This window comes from Ornithodoros turicata, chromosome 7 (genome assembly GCF_037126465.1).
Source record: "Ornithodoros turicata isolate Travis chromosome 7, ASM3712646v1, whole genome shotgun sequence".
NCBI lineage: Eukaryota > Metazoa > Arthropoda > Arachnida > Ixodida > Argasidae > Ornithodoros > Ornithodoros turicata.
The window spans coordinates 51,764,036-51,777,515 of NC_088207.1; the positions used below are offsets into that span (position 1 = coordinate 51,764,036).

Below are 13,480 nucleotides of genomic sequence, written 5' to 3' on the forward strand. Positions count from 1 at the left end.
TCCTTGGATCCTTGGAAGCAAACACACTTGGATACACTGATTCTCTGTAGGGTTAAGGAGGCGTTACTAGTTTAGGCTGCCAAGGGGGACGTCGGACAAAGTAAGAGACACGACAACAGAAACAGCTTACTCTCAACAATGAGAGTTGAGAGTTGAGAGCAAGCTGTTTCAACAATGAGAGTTGAAGTTGAGAGTTGAGAGTAAGCTGTTTCTGTTGTCGTGTCTCCTACTTTGTCCGACGTCCCCCTTGGCAGCCTAAACTAGTAATGTCACACCAACTACCCCAACTTAGCACTTTGGTACGTTAAGGAGGCGACCCATGGTGAAACCAAGTTTATCCTCGATGAATAAGGAATTGTACTATACCACTATTTGCGTTGGCTGTCTCTTAAAATGTTTCCTTTTTATTTCCAGTTGTACTTTGGGAAGAAGTGAGCGGTAACACCCCAGCAATGACTCCTCTCCGTTTTTCTCTCGTCTGTTTTCTTGTTCTGAGTGAGTATGGGTTGGACTGTAAGGTTGGCCAAACGCCGTGGAAATGCCGGAAAAGACCTTCTTAAACGTTTGCTCCAAAAATTGCAAAAAGAACAAAAAAGAACCACGGTTTAAATACCTCGTCTTGACAAATACTTGTACAGAGCAGGGAGAATTATCTGTAGAAGCAGACGTTTGCCTTGCCAGGGCCACAATTTTCTGGTCGCACGCCAACTCTGCCTATATTGTATTGCAGGTGCCGTTGTTACGGCAACAGCTTTTCAGCTACGAAGTGTGCGTGAGTATTTTTCATATTTGTCACACATAGAAGACGTTGTTATCCTTGAAACCATTACGCACGTTTTCCTTTCATTCACTCGCGCGATTATAAACACCTCAAGCATCATCATCATTCAAAAAAAGGTGTTTTCGTTTTTTCTTCCATTTAGATAACACGGAGCACGCCTACGGCTGTCCCGGCTACCGCGCTATGTGTCGGAAGCACTGCGTAGACACTTTTGGCTTCGAAGGTTATTGCGGCGGTGCCCACAGGGACGAGTGCAAGTGTCGTGGATAAAGCCGAACAAGGCCGCAACACAAAGCACCGAGAGAAGAGTCTCCCGTGCGCTCACAATCAAATAAAACTCAATGAAACGTGTATCATTTATTTATTATTTTGAACGAAGCAAGACGCAGACACTAATCAATTTATAAACGGATGAAGGTCAACAGGTATACAAGTCTACGGTCCTGGGACACGTGGCAGGCACACGGAAGGCTGACATAGCATGTGCTCCAACAGAACGCAGAAGACGAACCAACCAACGCACATGAACATTCGCGAGAATTTAGCGAATGTTCATGTGCGCAAACAGGACTCCCGTAGAAAGTGCTGAGGTAGTCGATTGAGGTAGTTGAGTGCTGTTGGTGGTATCATTTCCTTGAGCTTGAGGAGGTTTTGTGTTCCTGTCCCTGCCACCACCTCAAACTCAATTAACAGATACCATCAACGCCATTTCTTAGTCAGTCGTGCAAGCCGAAAGTGTATGCAGTTCGAGACTTCACCCGGTATCGGTCAAAGATAACATTTTGTTGTACTGAGGTCGTCTTATACTCTTTCCAAATTCAATTACAATACAAATGCAATTTCCAAATTCCAGTCAGGGGGGACCACATCGTTCCGTCTTCTGATTGCTGACAACGGGAGGCATACGCTTTTCGGTAACACTTTACGTGTATACGCAAAGTGTAACAAAACTGCCTTGCGCCCTTCGTCCCAGCAAATTATAGGGGACAAAGCGATATCATTCTGAACCGTGGTTTGTCTGGAGCGAAGTCCTCATTTACTTTGCCACATTTTTTTTTGCAAACACAGGAAGCAAGACGAATGTCGCTTGTCCCGCCTTACTGTTTGAAATGTATAAATAACTGACTGGCAGGATGCATATGCACCTGCAGTGTTTCCCTTTGTTAAAGCGGCAGCAGGAAAAGAGTGCACACTCTGGAAGGAAGTTTGGGTGCGTTCGAGTTCGTCTGTCTTTGATGCTGTCTCATGACCAAGTATTGTCCTGGGCAAGACAGGCAACCCTATTCACCGGTGCATATTTTATAACTATCAACTTTCGGCCTTGGTCACTTCCCCTGCAAACAGCAGCCCAACTCTGCACGGCAACAGCCCACCTTAGGTTCCAAGAAACGGATCCTGTATGTCTGCGTGCTTGACCGCGCCTCTGGTTTAACAAGGTACTCTCTTCTTTCACGTTGTCTTGACCAAGCTTTGTGGTTCAGCGCGATGGACATCGCTAAAGGCAGGCGTCACAGCGTTTGCCTGTGACCATGCTATTTTAGGGGGTATTTTAAAAGCTATGCAGCTGTCTTCAGTTTAGTCATAGTTACTTTTATAATATGATCTCAGATGGCCGTCTAGGCAGAACGTCCGGTAACGCCTGTTCTCGTTAGCAAGCACCTGTACTTTGCAACTATTGTACGTGGCTTGGTATCCTTACTTCCTTGTTGTTCTTGATGTATTGGGCTTCGCCTTAGGTGCTGAGCGTCACGAACAGCAACACGCTACACGTTCTCAACGTACTGTAAGTTATTTGGTGTGGTGTTCATTTTAGTGTGCAGCGCTCTCAGAAAAGAGGGTGCAGCAGTTACACCTTTTAGGAGGTAAGAGTTGTCGCATATGTTGTGCCTAAAAGGTTGCAAAGTTCTACCTGCTACATATAAGTTGCCGCTTCTGATTCGGTGAGCGAGCGGGGCGTACGCCTTTCTGTAGCAATTTCGATATACGGTAATTTCTTTTACCACTCTTTTACACCCATTATCAGACGCTATGTTGACCTAGGTGGTAACTATAGAAGTTACCACCATTTCACACCCTCTTTTCTTAGAGTGAGGTTTCTTTCGGGGTTGTATGGGCCATTCCAGCATATCTCAGATATGTTTTGTCAGGACATGTGGGCTATACTTTTATACGTTTATACACATGCATGTTTCCTCGTACGCTCTTTTCAGTCGCCTGCTGAAGTGACTGTCAAAGTTCACGTGCGGAGGATGGCTTCCTTTCCTTCTAAGGTCATTTGCTTTCTTGTTCTGAGTGAGTACTTGAGTGTTCATGTTTTACTCATAACGAAAACATCAATGTATGCATTTTTATTTTTTCATATCTGCGTTACAGCATAGTGGTTCCAATTTATCAAATATGTCGCAGCCTTTGTAGGTTTTGCTCTCTAACGGGGCTACTGTCATAGTAGAAATATTACAGATGAGATATATTACAGATACAGATGAGCATCAGAAATAAATACCGGGTACTAAACACGAGAGACTGTGCAATATAACCCCTCTCATTATGTTACAGGCTTCGCAGTCGTGACAACCGCTGATATACTACTTTTGCGTGAGTACTTTCGATACGTCTACCCTGCGTAACATTTGTACCCAGGCACCGCACACAATTCACGCGCTGTACCTATTCATACTTACCATAGTTATTAATCTGCCATATCATACTCATCATATAGACAATACTCATCATCCATATGGCTGTCCTGAAGACAAGGATGAATGCAACAACCACTGCAGGGCGACGTTCAACTGGAGAGGTTACTGCGGCAGCTTGAACAAGGCCAACTGCAAGTGCACTCCATGATGCTGACAAGACCAAGGAGCGTCAAAAGAAAATAAACCATTCGTTTTGAACCTCGCCTCAACGGACAAGTGCCTGCTGAGCTTGGCCATTTTTTTTAGAAATTTTTTTTAGATTTTTTATAGAAATTTTATAATTTTTTTAGAAATTGTAGAAATTTAGAAATTAGAAAAAAAAATTTAGAAACTTTTTTAGAAATTTTAGAAATTTTTAGAAAGAGCCCTATTCTCGTCGAAGTAATCGACCTCGATTCTCGGTCGTTACGTGAAGGCGGCGTGAAGAACAGAGAATGTCACGCTCCTTCGACCAATCGTCGAGCACTCTTGATTCTGCACTCTTCACTCTTCCTGCTGGAAGATTCAAGAGCTTTTTTGAGGGCGCATAACATTCGTTCCTGTTCTTCACACCTTCACGTAACGACCAATGATGGACGAGACAAAGTACGTAATCGAGGTCGATTACTTCGGACCCCTGGCCCCCTGGACTCAGCGTGGCGACTTCGGGTAAATAAGCTGAGATTACCGCCGAGATCACACTTTTTTTGGGAGTGGGACAGTTCACGCTCAGCGTCACACACATGCAGCGTCACTCAACTTCAGTTCCTTTGATTACAATTACTCCCCATTTTTGTCTCCCGCGAAGCAGTTGAAAGATTAGATTTAGATAAGATTTAGGTAAGGATTAGATATGGAAATCCATCTGTTTCCCCACCGTAGACACACTCGAATGAATACAGCCACAGGACGCCCTTAGACAAGTCATCACGAACTTATATTATAAATTATTCTGAGCATCAACTTATCAACTGGTCTATAGTACACTCACGTCGTAAAGAAATCGCACTTCCGTCTGCTTCTCATTGGACTGCCCCTTCTGCATGAGAAAGCCTTCGCAAATGCGGCATTGTGCTTAAGAGGCTCGTTGCATCTTCGCACGTAAAAACTACGGTCCTGTTGACCGCACATGAGGAAACAGGTTGCTACGTAGAATATCTGTTTGCCCGTCAAAGTTCGCAGAAACGGTAGACGTATGTCTGTGGACGATCGGCGTGAGAACGCGTCCCGCGCAATGTCCAAGGAAACAGCGGATCTCAGTATGGTCTCATCCTTGTAAGGGCTGCCTGCTAGATCCAGGCAGCTCGGGCTGTTGTTTGCGAGGCTCGGATTATGGTACTTGAGGATATCGAACGCGTAATGGGCCAAGAGAAAGCCCAACCCTCCGTACTTGACCGGTTCACTGACTTCGTACTCGTACAGCGGCACGGTAGCAGCGTATGGAGGGAGTCTTACTCTTCCGTCCTCCTGGACGTAAAATTCGTAGTCGACGTTCCGGAGCGACACAGGAACGAAGTGAGGACTGTTCAACTTCAGTTTGGTGGCGTCGGTCCTTGCTCGTCCTCGAACGAGGTTCACCCAGTTTTCCATCAGATGATCTCCCATGTCTGTAACGTTGACGAAGATCGGATCGAGGCTCTCCGGGTTGGGGAACCTGTCTGGGTACTTCATCAGGTCGGAGCGCCAAGCTTTGAAAGTGTATCGCATGAGAGCCTTCTTCAGCGGCAACCAGGAAAACATGATCTTGTCGACAGCAGTGTCGCCGATGTTCTTTATTAGGCTGTGAAGCTCTTGCCTGGTCGTGCTGGTAAATATCTGCGCAGCAAGCTTGGCATATGTGGCCCACCCCATGAAGGCCTCCGTGCGGTACAAACAGGAAGCTATCGCTATGTCCGTAGCGCGTGACGGGATATCGCTGACAGCTTCGACGAGTTCTCGGTTGATGAACGGTGCCATCTGTTGGACGTTGAGCCAGCCCACGTAACGGTGCAGTTCAGTCTCACCAACTCGTAGGAAAAGGTCGTCGAGTGCTCGCAAGTAGGCTACGTTGGCGACGTCAATGGGCGTACTCCGTGGAATGTCGAGTAAGGCGAATGCATGTAACCATCGGACGACTGGTACGTGAGGAGTAAGATTGAGAAGCCCGGAAAAATTCACCGTTATTGGCGTAGCGGTTTTATCGAGTTTGACGTGCAGATCATTTTGAATGTCGCTTTCTATTTCCAAGAACCTGCCGTACGGTTGTAAGTCCCCTTGAAAGGTCCCTGGTGTTTTGAGTATATTCTGAATGCTCTCAAAATAATCTTGGTAACCATTTGCAGCCTTGATAAGGACGCTGACGTTGTAAAACACCGCAAGATCGTCACCTGAGAATACGTACAAACGGGGGCCGTCTTGGAACTGGCGCACATCGAAGTTGATAATGCTTTCTTCTTGAAAAGTCCTGCGCAGTAAGATCACCGTCTTAAATACGTCGGCATTCCGAGTTGCTCTCGGCCAATCAACTTCACATTTTCTCCAGAGGTACCGAAACGCGACGATCTCTCCTGGGCCACCTCCGTTGGCTCTTTTGCAGGACTGGTAGAACTTGGCCGCTTTCTCGACAGCGCTCTGGCTGCGGATGGGTATGTCTTTCGACTCGAGGACCTCGATCAGTCGGAAGCTGAAGTCGACCACGTGACCCCAGTAAATCGGATCGTTATGCTTCCTGTCCCAGCCGTCGCAGACGTAGCTGTAGAAGTCGTCGCAGGGGTTTCGGTTTCGGTTGATGGAGCCGTTGAGTATCGCCGCGTAAAGCATGCAGGGTTGCGTTCGGCAGACGAGATAATCTTTTTCGCGATATGGTCTTTGATGCCAGAAGAGCAAGGCGCCCACCATGACGGCTGTCATGGCGAAAGCAGCCACACACTGCGCTGCGGTCTTCCACTTCTGCCATACTGTGGGTACTGCGTCCAGGTGCTTGTAGGAGGATAGCGTTTCATGAAGGCCGTATGAGGACAGAGACAGCACGTGCTTCTGTTTCCTCTGTTGTTTCTGGCAGAAATGAAAAGGACATTGTTTCGGCTTTCGATTCTGGTACAACTTGGCTGAATTACTTTAAAAAATTAAATTGGCTTCCTAACACTGTCACCAGTGAACTCGCGCGAATGGTTCAACGGTTCTACTGCAAGATACGGACAAGAAGTGCGAGACCAAACCTCAACATACCGTAGTCTCGGGCGGCATTATCCACGGGCGTCCCTTAATGGCCTTCCTTGTGTCAGTGCGGCAGGCAGACAGTGGGAAAGATATGGTCCAGTTACGTGTACAGAATAAACGACGACACGTATTGGGGTGGCATTCAGATGTCGCAGGTTGAATCCCTCGCGAGGCCCACGAACAACGAACGGGTGGCCGCATCCTCGGTGGCATCCCAAATTGGAATGCGATAGCACGCGCTATTTGTGCTTCTTCTCCTTCGTCAAAAGTGGCGCATATCTTCTTCTTCTTCTACCAATGAGATAATGGCCGTGAGCCCCCAAGCAGCACAATGTACTGGAAGTCGAGTGCATTAGGGGTGGACGGTATGTGTCTTATCAATGTTCTGTAGTTTCATGATTCTGTTCAAGGCCTTTAATCTACCCGTCCACCCCTATTGCACCCGACTTTCAGTGCATTTTGCTGCTTGGGCCACTAAGGGAGATTGGCCAGGACAAAAGGGGCGAGAGATGTTTGTCTATGTTTGTGCAGTAATGATAGGGGCTAAGGCCAGGTCAGATCAAAGTAACTTATGACATATATGACGTGTGATGGCTAATACAGGAACTGGATATGCACATATGTAGGAGTATGCGTATGGCGATTATACACGGCCAACATGATGACTGTATGAATGTGTGTGTACGTGAAAGTGTATGAGAGTAGGAAGGAAGTGCCTAGAAGCGGTTGGAGAGCACGATGTAGGAAGCAAGACCCGCTACCACAGCCCTATGACATAGCGCAGTGTGTGATGCTCCGAGAGACAACACTGACGCCAATGAGAGTGGGGCTCCTAACAAGCGTAAGGGTGTCCAGATATACCTGCGGCGTATTGGTCGAACTGAGAGCAGGTTAGCAAAAAGTGTTCAGTTGTTTCATCCTGGCCACAGTGGGAACAAGCAGGGGACAAAGACCGACCAGCACGGTGGAGGTAAAAATTTAGCGGCAGCGCCAGGCATCGAGCTCTCGTCACCAAGACTTCTGTCTGCCTGGAGCTGCAGAGGTTAGGGTTCCACGAAAAGACGAGATGTTCATATGGCGGGCGTGGGGGGGCAGCTCGAGATAGACTTGTGAGCCGTCTGTACCTGGCAACAGAAGTGCGAGCAAGTACTGGGAGGAGAGGAAGAATCTCTCCAGAGAGGGACATTTTAGCGAGGGTGTCAGCGGTTTCGTTAAGGGTGAGTCCGCAGTGGCCAGGAATCCACGTGATTATGACGTTGCGAATATGAGGAGGGGCAAGCCGAACCAAAATGGATACCAATGACTCTGAGGACGCCAGGAAACTTGCGCATATCGCTCACTGGCAATTGGCCACGTTCTTCTTCTTCTAACTGGTGTGGCGCACAGTCAAAAACGATTGGCCACGGGTCGATGTGTCAGTGCAAGGGAGGTTCAGGGGCTAAAAGAGACGGGATGACGAGATGAACGATACTACTGCATGGAAGATGGCCGATGGGGCGGGGGTCCGCGGTACGACCAAAAGACAAGGTGGAGGATAGCGGTAAGGGAACATGAAAGATGCTGATGCGGAACAGGATGCAGATAGACGAATAAAAGGGGCAGCGGGGAAAGAAATGATCCATTGTCTCATCACACGGACAATGCAGGCAGCTAGGGGACGGCCGCGTACGCGCACGACCGGTTCCGACCGACCGACCGACTGACCAGTCGACTTCTGTTTCTTCTGCCCCACGAAGAATGGGAAATCTTGAATATCGAATTTGGATGGAGAATTTACAAAGATGCGCACGGCCACCAAGCACGCGGCGCCTCTCCTTTCGTATCTGCCCTTTGATGCTTCATTAAAGCTCCAATCATCAACATCAACGTCAACATCATCATTCGTATCCGCGTTCTTTCGTGTTCGCCAGGGAGAGAGACGAAGCAGTAAGACCGTGCTCTTCGTTTTGAGGGCGAGAGCACTACTATTTTTGAAGCGTGATGTGGGCGAGCATTGCGCATGTCCCATCCTATGCAGTTTGCAATACAGACAGCTCTTTCGCCGGAAATTTAATATCTTGACTAATTCTGTTCACTCTTTTTACCTGTCTAATAGCATGATCCGCAAAGGGAGTTTGGCCGGCTCGTGTTTCGCTTACGCACTCCTACGCTCATTCATGCTTGTGCACAAATGAGCAAATTGAAGAGCATGTACATCTCTTTGTCTGGAGCTGACGATTCGCACTACAACGGCAAACGAACGACTTTATGAAAGCAGCAGTCGTCCTCGTCTCATTTTCGAGCTATACCTAGATCCTAGCATGGATTGAATGGCACCACTCTACATCTCCTTACAAATCGCGTTTAGTGCCATATAAGAAACCTACGCGCAATGCTGGGTTCTGTTCATTCATCCATGTAGACGTGTACACTTTACTAACGAACATAGTGAGTGAAACAGACACCTTCGTGAGATAACTATATGTAATTGCCATTTGACCCTACAGTGTCATCAGACTCGGTGACCATAAATGTGATACGGTTGGTAAAGTATTCTCACCGAACCGCTCCACAAGTTTCAACACAATGAACTATATACGTGTTAGCATAGACTGCTCGGAGATGATGACGGCACGTGTAATTTCATTTGTGGTAGGACGGGTTCAGGTGTGTTTGAAGACACAGACGTCCGTCCTGAAGGCGTTCCTCTCGGTACAACCGAAGACAGCGGCGAAATCCGGGTTGCTCATAACTGGAACCAGGCAGCTCTCCCTGAAGGCTAGGGGCGGCTCTGCGTTGCCCCCTGACGTGCACGATCGCATACAGAAGCGGATGAAAAGGTAACGCTGGGTCTCTTTCCAAATGTCACCCGTTTCAGATTCGCCAGAGCTGATCACCAACTGCTTCATTCCTTCGTAAACGATGAGAAAAGCATAATACCACAGAACGGCTCTGTTCTCCCACAGGGAAGGCCCAGTGACGGCTGACAACTGCAGACCCTGAAGTGCAGCAACTTTCTTCACGCATGCCAGGGACTCGTGAAGGGTGGACGTCGATTTTTCTGATCCCTTAAGTGGGACAATCAAAGCACGTACCATTTCCTGGGCGATCCAGGATCCCAGCGTTGCCATGTTGATGTAATGAGGAATCTCACTGACATGTTCGGAATAGAAAAGGGGTGCGTCTTGGAAGGCAGTGGGCACCGTCAGGAGTCTTTCATTTTCGAGAAACTTTACTTCGGATCGAAATTGGCTTTTGGTGGCACTGATCGCCCACTCGACGGGATACGCCGTCTGGAGCACAAGCTTCTCTTTGTCTCCGGCTTCCACATAAACCGGGAACAGCCGGTTGCCTTCAGGTCTCCATAACGTATAATCAACGTGTTCGGAGACCTTCTCCGCTTCTGCACGCTCATAGGTAATCAAAGTCGTACTTCTCAGGTTCTCCTTCCCCTCTTCTCGCAAGGCCTGGTCAAACTCCTGGAAGACTGTTGTGGCCAGTATCATGCTCCGTACGCGTACCCCAAGCTCTTTGGCGGCCTTCCCGCTCTCCAGATGTCCGGTCAGTCGAGCTATCACAAAGGGCCAGGTATTGGTGAGAGCAATTCTTGTTGCACGAAGGCATACTTCGGAATATAGTCTGGGCTCCTTCCTGGCTATGTCCTTGAACGCCGTGAACCGGAGGAGATCGGTCGCAATGTTGACCAGGTGGTAGGGGTCCCGCAGTCCAACAGATTTGTTTGTGAGAATGTATTGGATACCCAGAAGAGATCGGAGGCCCGCGAAGTGAATCTGACTGCTGAAGTCTGCTCTAAAGTCGGGAGGTGCGTTGTGGTTGACGACTTCGATAATCTGTTGCGTGGTCTTGGGCGATGTCAGCTTCTCCAAATCCTTGAAGGTTTTCCGTACCACGATGCCCTTTGCTCTCAGAAGCTCGTGAATCTCGGCATCTAGGTCTAAGAGCGTGTCCGCGCTGATGTTAGAGTTGACTTGAGGGTTATTCAGAAATTCGGACACCATACTTATCATATTGCGTCGAAGCGGCGAAGCGCTGCTGGTGTCTGCGAAGTCATCCGTGAAGAGACCAAACATCTTCGAATGGATAGAGTATCCAAGATCGAAACGTAAGTAGTACGATCTCGCGGTACGATGAAATCGAACTGTGAAGACAGAGTGGATATTCTTGGTTAAGGACATTTCGAGAAGAAACGCGAATATGTGCTGTTGCCCGTTCAATACGACATTAACGTTGAGCAAGTCGATGACCTGTTTTACTGCGTCCTTTAAGGTGCCCGAATCAGTAGTCATGTAAAGATGACAGACTTCGTACAGTTTAGCCATTACGTGGGCGCCCCATCTGTCAAGTTTCTTTGTCCTCGGGGCTGTCAGAGCTGTGATCAGGGTGTCGTTATAGGAGTCCTTCATGTCCTGCGTGTATCCGGTTGATCGACTGTTTTTCACCCACTTACTACACACGTGCCTATAGAAGTCGTCACACGGATGAACGTTCTTGTCTAGCTGGTCTTCAACCTGGCCTTGGATCTGTTTGCACACTGCTGTTTTGCATTCGATCACCATCGGCCTTTCACTCTTCGTGAAAAGCTTGTAGATGAAAAAAGCAGTTGTTGCGATGATTGCCAGGAGTAAAATTAAGATGGCGGCAGCTATTAACGTTTTACGGGTGGATTTAGACTTCTGCGTTGAATCTGGAAAAGTGTGCAACCAGTAAGTATAGACTCCTACCCCTGCCACATATACACTCTTAAAAATGAACTTCACCACATAGCACGCTCCTAGCCAACCATCATCACGAATGACAACGTTCTCGCCCCCGATTTGTTGAAAACGAGAGGCGGAGGCATTACTGTGCTCCTTCACCCTCCCACACTGGGGGTGAACGAAAGACGCGTCTCCAAAGATGCGCAATGAAGGGAGACAAAAAAAAAAGGTGTCCTTTCACGATTTTTTTGCGGACGATCTATCGAACGGATTTTTGTTCTGAAAACGGCTACGATATCAGGTGACCGAAAGGAACAGATGATCTCGGTTGGGACAATTTCGTAGCTTTCATAATTAAAAAGTTAATTAACGATTTTTAGGTAATTAGTCATTCGACGGTTGAGCAATAGATGGCCAAGAACGTACGCCGGCCCAGAGATGGAAGAAGCGAAAACAGGTTGTCTATAGCCATTGTAGTTTTTTAATGAAAATTATAGTTTAAGAAAAAAAGACACCTTGTATAATTATTAAAATATTATAATAACACTTCTGTTATTGTATTTCATTAATAGCGTACAACAACGTTCAGGCCTGCTCTTCGATACACGGCCCTGCCACACAATTAGAGGGGATCCACGGGTTAGGCAACGCTACGTCAAAAAAAAAAAAAGAAAAAAGAAGCCCAACTTGGACGCGTTGGTTAAAATTGAAATTTTGCGACAGCAGTGACATATTATAGAAGTAATCGAGGATCTTCCCATTGCCCGCGGCACTGCAGAGAAATCGACCAGTTTATCATGGAACAAAACTATTTACCCTCTTTCGTTGTTACAGTAGTAGATTGTTCGGGTAGCGTTTGCGTGGTCGCTTTGCTCTTGGAGGGTATGCTTATCTTGGAGGATCTTGTCGTCTCCTTGGAAGCTCCATGAATATCTTCTTCTTCGCCAGATCTTTTGCTGGTTCCACTGACTTCTTTACCGCTGGAGCGTGTACTTGACAACTTTGACTTCCGACTGCTGGCCCGGGAACGTCCAGCTCGCTTTTGCCGTTTCTTGCGCGACTTACTTGTTGGGGTAATTTCCGTGGCTTCCATCACTTCCGCGTCTGGTTCAAAGCTCAGGTCGGAATGGAACCCCAGAATCGAAGCTTCTTCTTCTTCTACCACCAATGAGATGATGAGCTTTCGCTTCTTCTTCTTCTTCTTCAGCCACAAAGGAAATGGCCCTTAGCCACACAGGGCGGTTTGGCAAGCCAGCTTTGCTAGGCTGACATCTCTTAACCCATATATATATATAAAAAAGGAGTATGAGAGGGGAGTATAGTGCCAGGGGGACGGGCGGGCGTTGAGCTCCTCCTCCTTCTTCTTCTTCTTCCACCTCAGAGCAATGGCCGTTAGCCACTGCGTTGGGCGTTGAGCTGTCAGTATCACTGGTCAGTATAGGGTACCTTCTTCTTCTTTTTTAACCTCGAAACGGTGGCCGTAATCTTCTTCTTCTTCAGCCAACGGGGGGGGGGGGGCAGTGGCCGCTATCCACAAAGGGAGATTCAGGTGAGGGCAGGTGGCCGTAATCAACCAAGGGAGATTGTTCTTCTTCTGCCTCTTCTTCTTCCACCTCAGACGGTACCAGCGGCATGGCCGAGTGGGCTAAGGCGTCCGCTCGTTGGTGGTAACCAAGGTCGTGCTGAAGACTGGGAGGTGGTGGGTTCGAATCCTACCGCCGGCTGTGCTGTCTGAGGTTTTCCCTGGGTTTTCCGAAGACTTTCCAGACGAATGTCGGCACAGTTCCCCCTGAAGTCGGCCCAGGACGCATACTAACCCCCTGTCCCCCACTCCTTCCTGCTATCCTCTCTCCGTCTGTCCACATCTGTACGTCGCTCATAGCCACAGTTGCTTCGCGGCGCTAACACCCAATCAAAAAAAAAAAAAAAACCTCAGACGGAGGCCGTTATCCACCAAGGGAGATTGGCCAAGGCTAAGCCATTAGCTACTAGCTATATGATTGAGCCCTTTCACCATACCTTTCACCAAGGGGGGGGGGGGACATATCCCGCCCCTTTCACCAGCACCACCACCTATATGATTCGTGATGGCCCCTATATATCCGGGTCTGTGCTGTCTAGGTGTT

General features: G+C 48.0%; 2 protein-coding genes and 1 long non-coding RNA gene across 7 annotated transcripts; 1 reads left to right on the plus strand and 2 right to left on the minus strand.

Annotated features, from left to right (window-relative positions):
- Window positions 1-1,949: 1,949 nt before the first annotated feature.
- On the plus strand, window positions 1,950-3,678 carry LOC135401495 (uncharacterized). 5 transcript variants are annotated; one of them, XR_010424828.1, is made up of 6 exons: window positions 1,950-1,991; window positions 2,126-2,217; window positions 2,390-2,564; window positions 2,992-3,073; window positions 3,338-3,376; window positions 3,501-3,678. It is a non-coding gene; the product is annotated as an uncharacterized LOC135401495 (long non-coding RNA). The 5 variants fall into 5 exon arrangements; XR_010424829.1 differs by lacking the exon at window positions 1,950-1,991 and having other exon boundaries at window positions 1,998-2,217; window positions 2,390-2,458; window positions 2,518-2,564; XR_010424831.1 differs by lacking the exon at window positions 1,950-1,991 and having other exon boundaries at window positions 1,998-2,217; window positions 2,390-2,643.
- Window positions 3,266-6,900, minus strand: LOC135401494 (endothelin-converting enzyme 2-like). Its single transcript, XM_064633935.1, has 2 exons — window positions 6,667-6,900; window positions 3,266-6,492 (listed from the first exon to the last, which is right to left on the minus strand). Exons 1-2 carry the CDS (start codon window positions 6,868-6,870, stop codon window positions 4,447-4,449), a joined length of 2,250 nt encoding a protein of 749 aa, XP_064490005.1. The 5' UTR covers window positions 6,871-6,900; the 3' UTR covers window positions 3,266-4,446.
- A 2,206-nt stretch (window positions 6,901-9,106) lies between these two features.
- On the minus strand, window positions 9,107-12,618 carry LOC135400044 (uncharacterized). Its single transcript, XM_064631788.1, has 2 exons — window positions 12,171-12,618; window positions 9,107-11,341 (listed from the first exon to the last, which is right to left on the minus strand). Exons 1-2 carry the CDS (start codon window positions 12,445-12,447, stop codon window positions 9,300-9,302), a joined length of 2,319 nt encoding a protein of 772 aa, XP_064487858.1. The 5' UTR covers window positions 12,448-12,618; the 3' UTR covers window positions 9,107-9,299.
- Between the last annotated feature and the right edge of the window lie 862 nt (window positions 12,619-13,480).